The sequence below is a fragment of the Mustela putorius genome, unplaced genomic scaffold (genome assembly GCF_011764305.1).
Source record: "Mustela putorius furo isolate JIRA1106 unplaced genomic scaffold, ASM1176430v1.1 tig00000163_pilon_pilon_pilon, whole genome shotgun sequence".
Lineage (NCBI taxonomy): Eukaryota > Metazoa > Chordata > Mammalia > Carnivora > Mustelidae > Mustela > Mustela putorius.
This window is the reverse complement of record NW_025421299.1, coordinates 1,339,825-1,353,444: the sequence shown is the minus strand read 5'-3', so window position 1 is coordinate 1,353,444 and position 13,620 is coordinate 1,339,825. Positions and strand designations below refer to the sequence as shown.

The following is a 13,620-nucleotide window of genomic DNA, read 5'->3' as shown; positions in this document are numbered from 1 at the left end:
GATATGATGTCAATGAAACAAAATCTAGCAAACATACATTCTATCCTGGCTGCATCGGAGCAATTCTAATAAAGGAAGGCAGTGCCGCTAAGGCTGAAATGGTAGGAATCTCCCCAGAGAATCCCAAGGTAAGTGTACATACTTTAGATAGTCTAGTCTCTGGCTCAACAACCTTACATTAGGGATGAAATACATGAAAATTCTCTAAGTTTAATTTCTGGAAATTTTATTTCTGAAGCCCATCTAAATAAATCAAAACTTACTCTACTGAATTATCACCAACTATATCATTTTAGAATTTGGAAAATATAGTGCTTTAGTATTCACATAAATGTAAGCATAATAATGAAAATTTAGTGTTTTTTTTTTTTTGGTTGGGAGTGAGGATGTATAATAAGTTAAATTAAAAACACTGAGTGTGGTTTTCAACAATACTAAGATAAAAATAACATATTTGATTACCCAGAAAACAGCAATGTTTCTGTTCTACAGCAAATTTAACACTAGTTGTCTTGATCTTAAAAAGGAACAGGATTTAACATATATTTGTCCCAGGACATTCAATGATCATAAATGCTAAATGTTGAGTTGATCAATATAGTGATTTCTAAGTTTTATTTATTAAACGCAAATAATTTTTGATCATCTGTTACATGCAGCAACTGTACCAGACTCTGAGAATACTAAAAGAAATTAACTTAAATTTTGACATGCATTTATTAAATATGTGCAGATCACTACACTACTGGAATTACATAAATGAATAAGAACATACTTTCATGATCTTGCTATCATTGTTTGGATAGAAGTATTTTGGAAAAATTGAAAAGACAGAAAATCTTCAAGTACTTGTCACCTTAAAACAACAAACTCTATAGTGGCACAATGATAGGCTTTTTGTTCATTTGTTTTAAAAGAAATCCTGCATGAGGTTATAGTTTTACAATATCTCCTCTCAATAAATCAATATTTATTTTGCATTCAAAATAAGAACCAGCAACTCTTCAAGCTTCATTCACAGTATTCCACAGGTTGTATGTAAAGTCTGCTGCATTAGCTGAAATTTAGCCTGCAGAGTATAGTTAGCAAATAAATTCTAACATTCTGAAAAGTCATTATACTTTTTCTGTTTTTGTCTTCTGAATTACTCTGAGCAGTGAATTATTGGAGGAGAAAAACCCATGCCTAAAATTTGTGTCTGGTGCTAGTCTTAGATATATGCCAAACACTATTTAGAAGTGTGGTCCCCTGAAAATGTAGGCCAGATATCATCTCTCTAGCTTCAAAGATTCAAACCAGATTTCAGTCTGGAATTTCTCTACAGGCCGCTTCCCAGTTAATGTGAATTTGAAAAATTTGCATTTCATGGAAACAGTGTTGTAAAAACATATATTGTCTCAGTTTACCCAGAATTTATTAAAATCAGAGTTGGACCTTTGGGACTTATGGTTCTCTGGAGCCACCATAAGTTATTTACACAAATGGACTAGCCAGATACTGAAGGTATTGATAAAATGAGGTAATCAAACTAGCTTATAATTATACTATGTATAGATTAATACTTACTACTATCAGAAACAACCTTTCTCCTCAAGAGAAATACCTCAAGAACAGAAGGGAACAGTAATATTTTTTCTCAGGGTAATGAATTTTCAGACATTTCCAAGAGAATATTCATCTATTTTAAATACTATAAATTCTGTTATATTTCACTTAGATAGGTATCTAATAAACAATTATTACATATCTTCTCATTTAAATTACTACTGAAATTAGAAATAATCTTTATTTAATATGACTGTTTTTAACACCATATGGGAGGTAAAGTAACTAAATGAAAATTGTTCACGTAAATGTGATAGGAGTGGGGGAAAAGCAGTATTTCTTGACATGTGGCATGTCACTCAGGAAAGGAAAAGGCCCATCATATCCAAAATGCCAGCTTGGATATTCCCTTGCCACCCACTTCACGAACAGACATACCACATGGCATTAAATGCTGCAACCTTTCCTAAAAATGCCACTTGGATTGGTCTGCTGTGGTGAGTGTATAAGAACTCTTGGTCTGTCTCATGAGTTTGTGATTTCAAGGGGTAGAATCCAGTAAATAACACTGGCTAAATTTTGCCCTCAGATGTTTGGCATAAATGATCTGTGAGGATACGGGAACTTTGGGCTGTTTTCACATTGATGAAATAAATTATGCTACTTGGAAAAATTCTACAGAACATAAAGCTACACAGTCATATTCAACTATTTGCAAAAGTCTCACAGAACATTGAGTGTATTCATCAAAGCTTTCTTCTCTGGAAAAATATGGAAGCAATCTTTACATTTTATTTGCTCTTCATAAATGCAATGTATATGATATAAAGCACTTTGTGCATTTGTTTCTAACTATTAATTTTTTATACTTCTTTATATAAGATAGTAGCTAACAACTCTGATGTGGACACATATTTTCCCATTTTCTAAGCTTATGTATTCATATGTTCTAAAAATATTTTTAAAAAATCCATTACTGGTAAAAATATTGAATATATTGATTGTTATACTCCAACAAATGCAAAATATCTTAAAAACTTAAATAAACAAAAAAATTAGAAATGCAAGTAATGTGAGACCTGTATTTTCATCTATTATTTATTTTTCACAAAACAGTTATAATTGAGTAACTCTCAAGAGACAAAATGTAATTTTGTAAACCAACTTTGTATTGTTTAGGTTTAGGAGGCAATCCAAGAAAATTATTCTGAGTAGGTAGGACTTCCGTTACTGTTGTGTGGAAAAACAAAAAAAAACAACAACAAAAAAAAAACAAAAAAAAAACTGCACAAGTAAATGACAAATTGTTACATACCTCCCTAACAAGAAGGGCAAACTGATACTGCAAGCAGCCTGAACAACATAATTAAAATAGAATTCCAAGTTTATATTAATACAATAATAAGTTAATTAAAATCAAGATCAACTGAACTTTCTATTTACACCAGTTCAGACAGCCCAAGAGGAAAGGAACTCTATTTTACAGACATATGTGACTCTTTGAGCTTCTGTCATCCAGGTGCCATTTCTGATGGAGCACATGTGCGCTGAACAGTTGGCAAAGAAGGAAAAAGATTACTGTAGATGTATGGCAGATAGTCTCTCTAATGATATAAAATATGTCTGGAAAGAAAGCAGGGCTTCTTTGTAAAATGAAAAATTTCCCATGACTTTTCATTCCTTCTTAGGCTCTGAATGTGATTTGAGAATGTTTCTGTAAATGAGGATATATACTTTTACTTACGATGTATACGGAACAAAAATAGATTTAGTAATCTGAAGTGACGGAGTTATACACATAAATTGGCTAAGACATCCGAAGAATTTAGGATCTGTTTTCCATTTAATCTAAATGCACCATGAATAGGTTGCCTGTCAAAGTAGAAAGATTTATAAAAGTATCCAGTAGCATACATTATACTACATTGCTAGGTAAGGTTCTTTTTTTGATATCCTATGCAGCTATTTAAAAAGATATTTCTCAAAACTGAAAATACCAGCAGAAAGAATTCAAAATGTTCCAGTTTCAGTACTTTAGAAAGTGTTGGTCCCAAGGGATGCTTTTATAAAATTATTTCCCTTTAATGCATTGATTGCTGTTCAGCTAATCTTCATCTCGTTCCAGATCAGGGTCAACGTCTGTGGACAGTCTGAGATAAAAGAAAGCATAGAAAGCCAGTAGGAGGGCCAATATAGCTGCTAGTACGAGGCCAACTTCCTAAGGAGGGGAAAAAAAAAAAAGGTATGTTTGAAATTGATGAAAAGAGACTGGTTCATGTCATAAGTTTCATCAGAGAAAATAGCTATATAATTCTATCATCTAGAATAATAATTTGAACCTAATTAATCACATTTTTTTGTTTAACTCTTCTTGTCATTTAGTAAAGCAATTTATTGTGTACTTGACAATACTGACTGCAATGATAAGGACATCAGTGGATGACTCATTTATATTATTATTTCTATATAATTTGTAATAGTAAAATTTCTAATAATAAAATTTAACTTTACAATTTTGATATATTTGCATAGTTTGGATATCAAGATGTTGGGTGCAAGCAGTGTAGTTTGTGCCTACACAGTTCTTCTGTTCTCTATTTGAGTATGTTTAACTTTATTTGTTGCTTCAATTCGTTTGTTATCAGTTATAGCTTTAGGACACAGATTTTAAAACATTTATCTTTCTTTTTTTATAGGAAGAAACTGCTATTATAGCCAGTTTCTAAATTATGTCTCGCTAAGTCTTTATTAAATATTATTTTGTTAAAACTAAATTTAAACTCTAAATTCTATAGTTTACAATGTGGGGGAACAAAACTGAAGAATCTCAGTTCATGAAGAAAGACATAGTATAATTTATCAGAATTGTGAAGGGTTATTCTGAATATTTCATTTGGTTATTTGATATAGGTTATATTAATTATGTTAAACTAGTAGCCAAAAAATTTACTTCATATATTATGGCAAAAATCCTATTATCTCTTAAGAAGTCCATAAACTTCATATATAAATGAAGTATAGAGTATATAGTATGTAGTATACACACATACCAATAGAAGTATTCTCAATGTGAACATATCATTTGGCTAAAGAAATTAAAAAAAAAAAAAAGCAACTAGTGCCAGTTCCATATCCTAAAGAGGCTAATATGTCTTTCTAATTTTCAATTGTGTATCACACTCATTCCTGGCATTGTTTTATGGAGAAGCAATTTATTTGTATTTACATGAATATATTCTACATTTCATCAGAATGTAAAGTTAATAATTCAACATATGCCATCTAATAAACTTTAAAAGACATTAAAATGAATTTGGTTTATAAGCAACAATAAATTTTTACCTGGATGTTGATACAAGTGGGCAATTTATATAGCTATTTAGCATCAAATGTACCTTTATTTAGATTTCCAAACTACAGAAGTAAATATTGATAAAAATCAAGGGGCTGATAGACTTAGTGTCAACAATTTTTTATAAGATTTTTTAAAAAATTTAATACATCATTATAATGTCAATGAAAGTGAGTTTTTCTTTGTTGCAGTCGGAACACTTTGGCACCTCAAAAGGGCATGGCAGCATCAGACAGGTTTCATTTATATTCTTATATCCACAGCTGTGCTCCCAGACCCATCTGGTTACACAGCTACTAATTTTAAGAGGATGTAATAAACAAGTGACACACAACTGCAAACTCCATCTGTTCTGTATAGTGGACAACAAAACTGTTCAACAGCAGTCACCATTCATACAAGCTTAAGGCAGGAATAAAGTTTTTACTCTTGATTGGAGGCCATCATCCACATCTCATTTGATAATCACCTCTAACTGCTGCTTTTCAACTGCTCCTTGTCCCTTCAAAAAACTCTCTATCATCTTCACTATACATTTTCAGGATATCCAGAGGCATGAAAATGGGTTTTAAGGGTAGAAAGCAGAGAATACTCATAGAATACAACTTCAGAGGATCCATTAATTCAATTAGGTTTTCTGAATATATGGTGGAAGGGGTAGGGCTAAAGAATATTGAATGGGGAGGAACAGCATCATTAAAAAAAAAAAAATCCCTGTTCTGTTGAGGAGATGAACATTGTGGGACTGCATGTACAGAGGGTTAAAACAATGATAAAATTTGAAAATACTGCTTTCAGGATGCTGGTGACACTAACCATAACTTAACTCTAGGCATTTATGACCCCCCACTCCCTGGCCATTTTTAGTTTTACATCCAAAATCACAAAAAAAGAAGAAAAATAACTTTTCCAGATGGCTCATCCCAAGAGGTTGTTAGCAGGATCTGTTTGACACTTAAATATTTTACTTATGTAACAAATAAATTGAATTTTTTATATTATTCTTTTTTTTAGATTATACCTTTCAAATAACTAATTAATTAACAAATATGAATTATCTTTTTTCTTCTAAATACTAGGAAACATGGGTATTTACATTCTAAAAAGTGTTTAATGAAATCATAATTCTTCAAAAATAATCTAACTGAACAACAACCAAATAGGAAATATTGGTTGTGCAAATATTTTTTAGGTAGCACTCATTACTGGGTCTTAAAACACAAGATTTTGTTTACATTAGTAAGACATAGGAAATAAAATACCTTCAATAACCAGAAATTAGTTCTAGATTTTGGAACAATGATAGTCACATCTTTTTTTTTTTTTTTTTTTAAGATTTATTTATTTGACAGACAGAGATCACAAGTAGGCAGAGAGGGAGGCAGAGAGAGGGAGGGGGAAGCAGGATCCCCACCGTGCAGAGAGCCCAATGCAGGGCTCAATCCCAGGACCCTGGGATCATGACCTGAGCCAAAGGCAGAGGCTTTAACCCACTGAGCCACCTAGGCACCCCTGATATTCACATCTTATTCTGAATCAGCGCTGTTCTCTCAAAACCTTTTTAATTATTAAACATAGGTTTACAAAAAGGCACTAAAAGTCTTTGAGCATAAAGACTATATTGTGTATTCCTTACCTCTCCAGTCCTAGATATCTCAGTCAATATTTTTGATTTTTATGGTATTGAAATCTGGAAGTTATTTCTTGTATAAATTGCTCCCAGGTGATCATGTCTTGGTCATCTTTCTTTCTATAGGTTCTACAACACTGTAATATTCTTTCTATAGGTTCTACAACATTATAATATTTAAAGCATTTCTAAACAGATAATGAAGGATTAAGATTTAGATAACCTATATAAGAAGTATAATAAAATTAGATAACACTTTGGGGGTGCCTGGGTGGCTCAGTGAGTTAAAGCCTCTGCCTTCGGCTCAGGTCATGATCCCAGGGTCCTGTGATCGAGCCCTGCACCGGGCTCTCTGCTCCGCGGAGAGCCTACTTCCTCCTCTCTCAATGCCTGCCTTACTGCCTACTTATGATCTCTGTCCATCAAATAAATAGATAAAATCTTTTTAAAAAATTAGATAATACTTTGAAAACTTTACAACAGCAATAGTAGTATCTCCACAGTAAACTGAGAACATTTTATAATATGCAATATAATAATACAATGCTGACTAAGTTGAAGTGGGGGATCTTAAGGCCAATGGCAACCAACCAAGGGGAGTCTTATTTGTACAAACCAGTAATGGCTAATTCAAAGAAGTGTTTTCTCAATCAGCTAACAATTAATAAATGAATTCAATGTTCTAGGTTCAATGTTAACTGTTTTTGTGGTATTATTTAACTCTTCTGAAAACCAAGGTAATGTTATAATCGCTTTTGCAAATATGTCAGCTGAGACTTTGCTAGATCATGGCAACAGGAAGAGGAAAGAGGAATGTGATCCCAGACCTCTTTCTTCTCTGTTCAGTGTTGTCATGGCTGGTATTTTTCTATTCCATCCAGCTGTTCATATTTTCTATAGATTTAAATTATTTTAAGAGCATAATTATGATTCATTCTAAAAATAAGCAATAAAGTGATAAAATACTATAATATTATGGTCACCCTGAATCAACTAGATAAGAGTCAAACATGTTTGATGTTCATTAGTCCTTAGTTGCTTCTCTGACATTATCAATATGGATAAAATCACTCACTGGGGAAATTAAATAGCATTAAATGGCAATTGCTGAAAGAAACTTCGTTATTTAAAATCCTATGCTAAAATGACAAGGCAATCAAAGTTTGACAGGGCAAACTAATTAGCATGCCAGATTTGAAATGTAAAACACATCCATGGTTCTGATTCTAAAAAGTTTCATATCATTTTAATGGGCTTTTCATATAATTTTTCAAGCAAAATAACCAATGTTTAAAGTTAAGGTTTTTGTTTTTCACAAGTATACAAATCAAAATGATAAGTGAGCTTATTCAAAAGGACCTATGTTTGGATGTCAGAAACACTTCTGTACATACATTAAATCATAAATGAAGTCTAAGAAAAACTTTTTTCTCAAAAAAAAGATAAGCAAGTTCTGCATTGTTTATAAAAAGATACTAAGTAATTGTGTTATAAGGTAGATTTATCTGATACTAAGACAGTCATTTCCTCAAATTAACAAAAATTATAAAGGCAAATAAAGAGAATGTATATATATTAATAAATGAATGGCTGCACATTTCTCAAATTCTAATTTATAGTTGCTCGTTATATTGTGCCACAAGAGGATTTTGCTACCCAATATCTTTCTTTAAAAAACCCCAAAACCAAAACACCACTTTGGAAGAGATAAAAGTGACTGACATAATGCCTTGGTGGAAAATTACAGATAATGCTCTCACTATAAAAGACAATCATCAGGTAACTAACTGTAAAATAAAGAAAGAAAATAACCCCTAACTAATGCTTTTAGAAATATCATGTCATGGAGATAATTTAAAAGATGAATAAAATTTCATGTGAAATTAGAAGAAAATTTCAAAAGATTAATCATTTCTCTTTTAAACAAAAAGACAAACTTTTTTTTTCATTAAAAACTGACACACAGCACTAACTGAGGGGATTGTGTTCTGAAAACATACCACATCACACGGCAATACTTGATCAAAATCAGCAATTAAGAGTAAAACGAAGGCAGTATTTGGTGATCATAATAGCAAATTCTGGAAGACAACCAAATATATCATCTGGCAGTTCAACAGCTGTTACAGCCTGGTAGTAATACCTTGGCATTTGCTATAAGCTATAACTTAGAAAAATTGATTTTTCATCTGCCAGATAAAAACCAAAATCTCCTTTTAACATTTTAATATTTAAATAAAGTATATATACTATTCACTTTAATTTTATACCTTTGACAGTAGAACCATCAAGTTAATTTTTTTATTTATAGTTTGAGTCACCTCTAAATACTTGGCAAAAAAATTCACATGAGTAGTAATATAAATGTAATTTTTTTGAACTTCATTGTGCTAGCATATTGGATTATTATCTGCTAACATCATTCTCAGATGCGCTTATCCTTCTTAAGCAGTTAAAACACTGGTTTTCTAAAAGAACAAGTTTGGGGACATCACTAGAATTTCATCATAGAGAGTACTGACAACAATAATAAAACAATAAAAGTATATATATTAATGATCTAAGTATATGTAATTATAACTAAAATTTCAATAACCATAAAATTAAATTTATTGAAAATAAAAGAAGTTTTTTTATTTGGGCCACATAAATCACTGAAATGTTTGAGCAATATATACAGTAGCTAGAGGAAAAAGTAAGTTGCAACTTTAAGTATAACTGGTTTTCTTATGTGACATTGTGTTTTATTTTAAGACCTGGTAAAATCTCAGGATCAGAATGATGCTTCCCATTAAGTAAATTCTTTATAAGAACCTTCAATTCTGGCATTGACTTTGACTTTGAAATGTCATAAAACATTTAGCATTCAACATTTATGCAATCCAATTTTAGAAAATGAAATGGCATGCATATATCAAATTTTAAAGTTACCAAACACAGGTACCTTTATCCCTATTGCTGTTTTCTTTGCTTCTGCTTTTAATTTGGTTGCTCGTAAAATAGGTTTGGTTTTTTTATAATCTTGTTTACCTAGAAAGAGATAATTTCAGGCAATGAGCTATGCTTAATATATAATTCAAGTTTAACAGCCAACTGAAATGTCAAGGAATGTTTAAATACAGTAAGCCTGGGACACAGAGTTGCAAAGGAGCTCCCAGTTTTGGAAACCATAAACGTTATTACCCTAAGGTCAACTTCTCCTCTCTTAATTTTTTGCAGGAAGATGTAACAGACATCTTCAATTTGGTGTGCAGTAAAAAGCTAAAAAGTTATTTTAGAGAATATTCAGAGTAAAGGAAGTAAACCTTTTGGAAACATTTAGAAACAAATGTGTAAGTGAGTATACCTAATATCCCATTAATAGGTAAGTTAACTTCATCTTCCTACATGAAGAATAAGAGCTCATTATAAATTTATTTTATTAGGGATATATAAAATAACAAAATAATCAATTTGAGGAATATCCTCAAGTTTTGTATAAGAAACTAAAAAAGATCTGTAAAAGCTGTCAGTCACTGAATTCATTAGAAAAATACATATTTAACTTTGTTTGCTCTTAATAGAGGACAGAATAAATAATACAGCCAAATAAAAGATGTAGGAAAGCTATATTTAAATATTAGTTCCAGTCTTCTCTACCACCTTTCACAGCCAAAGATGAACAAAACTAAGTTGGTTAACATTACCAAATTTCCTTTTTTGTGTACCATTTGACAACTAATGAATAACAAACCTGACTCTGTATATAACTAATGAATTACATAACTTGTGAAGAAAATAGATTTAACAATACAAAAACAAAACAAAACAAGAATAATAAAAACATTGACTAGAATATATTCTTTTGTTAACCAAAAGAACTTTTAACTAAGAACTGGGTCAATGGGTCTCAAATACAGTACATCTCTCTGTGGAGGAGTTAGCATAAATCCACGTAATCTCTCTTATATTCTTATAGTTTGCCTTGTTTCTATCTTATTCCCTTTCCTTTATGATTGGCTCCTTTCCAGACTTATCCCTATATCTCCTTTATGTAAATAATACAACTTCTAACTTTAATTTCCACATCTTCTTTGCACTGAAATAAATCTGAACGCAGTTGATCTACACTGTAGTGTATCATAAAAAGTTAATGTGCAATAAAATAATTCTTTGCTAATGATTCAAAAGTGCCTTTAAAATTCCATATAGATTTTTAGAATTAGAAATGGCAGTGAGAAATGAGTCAAATGGATGGGGGTAATGAAGAGATGCTCTATTTGTGTTCATTAGACACATAAAAGTGCTTGTTTGGCTGAAGAGCTATGTGATTTTTTGTTGTTGTTGTTGCTTTTTTTTTAAAGAGTCAGTGTATGCTATTTCCTTAACTGCTATCACATAGCAGTCATTCTGGATCTATGAACATGTGGAAGCTTAATAAATATTATTTGATGATAAGGTTTAATGATCCAGAAATGAACCAATTGTAAAAATGTACATCAAATGATCTAAATTTAAATTATGGAATGAATAAACTACAGAAAAATATTACTCTGACCCAGTTTAAATTAGCAACATTTAATTTTGCTGCAAAAGCCTTGACAAGTGTTCATTCTGATTTCACATCTCAACAGTCAAACTATTCATGTCATTATTCCTGCTGAGATATAAACAGGTCAGAACAATGAAAATGGTGACACATCAAATGCCTCACTCAGGGTTACAAAGCAAATTTCTAAGGAGAATCTAAAGAGAAATTTGAAGATTATAGATCTGAGGCCAAAAAGTCATTTCTTGTTTTATCTTATATATGCCCTATAATAATCTCTGGGTGCAAGGGGGAAAATAAATGAAAAAAGGATCGTCTTAACCCAAATGTTTTACATACACATATGCACTATTCTGGATGATGTGTCTGTCATAAAACAGATTCAAATATACTTCAAAGAGTCAAGGTTAAAGTGAGAATTTATCACTCTACTTCACTTGCCATGTAACTTATTAGTTAAATAATGTGTTCCATTTCAATTCAACTTCAGTATCTCAGAGAATAATACCTCTAGATTCATATTAAAGTTGATATGAACATTTGAAACTGTATTTATAACAAATAGATGGTTTTAAAAAATTATTTACACCTGGTACTTCTCCAAATAGTGCATCTGTCAGTAGTTTAGCATTCTGCTTGCTAACTATGATATCCAAAAGTATATACTGAAAAACGAGGTTTCAGTCTACTGAGTGAAAACGTTTACAGGGGCATCTGTTAAGTTCTTTACAACTAAAACTAGATATTTCTACTATATCAAAGGGGTTTTCAACATTTAAATTTTGTATGGCTTCAAGAAGGATACCTATGCCTACACAATTGTAAAAATGTTAAATACAGAAGCTGCGACATTCTGAGTACTTAACTTAGAAAACCACATACATATATATATATATGTACATTTATATATATTATATATGTATATATACACATACAAATACACATATATGTATATAAATACATATATAATAATCTAGATTTTATATGTAGACGGCTTTCTAGATGTAGTTGGGTCCGATTTTGGTTATATCGATAATGCAATAACCAAAGTAGCTGTTTGACAATTACTCATTACCTTTTATATGAGAAGAAACCTGGAGAACTTAAGCCTATGAAACTAATCTGGGGCCCCAATTATTTAGCTTCTCTGTTTAATGACACCATTCATCATATTTTTGTATTTTCATTTCCTATGGCATAGTTTAAGTAACAAAAACTTTTTTTCCCCTTCCCTAAGCTTCCTGATTGATTTATGCTTTCTCTTTCCAATATAATCCTCTAATACTACTTTTTTTATATTTTATTCTTAAATTATCACAATGAAATTGACTTTTTTTTTCTTTTGGTATACAGTTCTATGAGTTTTAATGTTCTTGTATAGATTCATGTAACTACTGCCATAATCAGGGTACAGAATAGTTCTATCTCAAAAACTCCCCATGCTATCCTTTTATATCCATGCCTCCTCCCCATCCATAATTCCTGGCAACCACTGAGCTACCGTCCATTGCTATAGCTGTGTCTTTTCAGTAATATGGCAGTAATGTGACAATGGCTTCTCTGAATCAGAATAAGGCCTTTAAGTTTCACCCAAGTTGTATGACTCACCAATTCATTCTTCTCTATTGCTGATCAGTATTCCATTGTATGAAGGTATCAGAGTCTGTTTATCCATTCACTCACTGAAGTGCATTTGGGTTATGTCTAGTACTTTGCAAGTACTACAAGAGCTACCTATAAACACAGGTGTATGGATTTTTATATGAACACAAGTTTTCAATTTATTAGAGTAGGACTGCTGAGTCATATGGTAAGTATATATTTAACTTTGCAAGAAACTGCCAAACCATTTTCCGGAGTGGCTATATCGTTTCATATTCCCACCAGCAATGGATCAGAGTTCTGGTAGTTTTGCATCAGACATGTATTAGTTTATTCTACATTATCTAATTTTTAACATACAATTGTTTATACTATTACTTTATAATCCATTTTATATACATAGGGTCAACAGTAAGGTGCCCTGTTTCATTAATGATATCTTTGTTTTATTTTGTTTTTAACAGTGTAACTAAGTTTTTCAATTGTGTTGATCTTTCTAAATAAACTATTGGTTTTGTTATTTTTTAATTATTTTTCTCTTTTCTATGTATTTCCTACTTTAAACGTTATTATTTCCTTTCCTTCAGCTTTGGGTTTAGTTTGCTCTTTTCATATTCTAAATTGTCTAGACAGAAAGTTAGGTTATTGATTTGAGATATTTCTTCATTTCTACATTCTTCATAAATGTACTATTAAATAGGTCCAAAATGCCATCTAAGTACTCTTTAGCAGCACCTCATACATTAGCATGAAGAGGAAAAAAGTTAGACATAAAACATATATGTAGACTTATATTTATCTATGCAATTACATTTACAAGTGTTAATTTTTTGAGTCTTTGTTGTTATTTTTTTCTTTATATGGATTTGAGTTACTGTCTTGTGTGTTTTCATTCCAACTTCAAGGACTTCCTTGTTTTCTTGTGGGGCAGGTGTGCTATTACAAATTACCTGGTTTTGTTTA

General features: G+C 31.2%; 1 protein-coding gene across 12 annotated transcripts in view; it reads right to left on the bottom strand.

Annotated features, from left to right (window-relative positions):
- Window positions 1-693: 693 nt before the first annotated feature.
- Window positions 694-13,620, bottom strand: part of TRIQK (triple QxxK/R motif containing) — a 101,795-nt gene continuing 88,868 nt past the window's right edge. For all 12 annotated transcript variants that reach the window (XM_045075822.1, XM_045075823.1, XM_045075821.1 and 9 more), the window contains 2 exons: window positions 9,472-9,557; window positions 694-3,763 (listed from right to left, as the gene is read on the bottom strand). In XM_045075822.1, coding sequence (XP_044931757.1) covers window positions 3,650-3,763; window positions 9,472-9,557 — 200 coding nt within the window. In that variant the 3' untranslated portion in view covers window positions 694-3,649. The remainder of the gene's footprint in view (window positions 3,764-9,471; window positions 9,558-13,620) is intronic.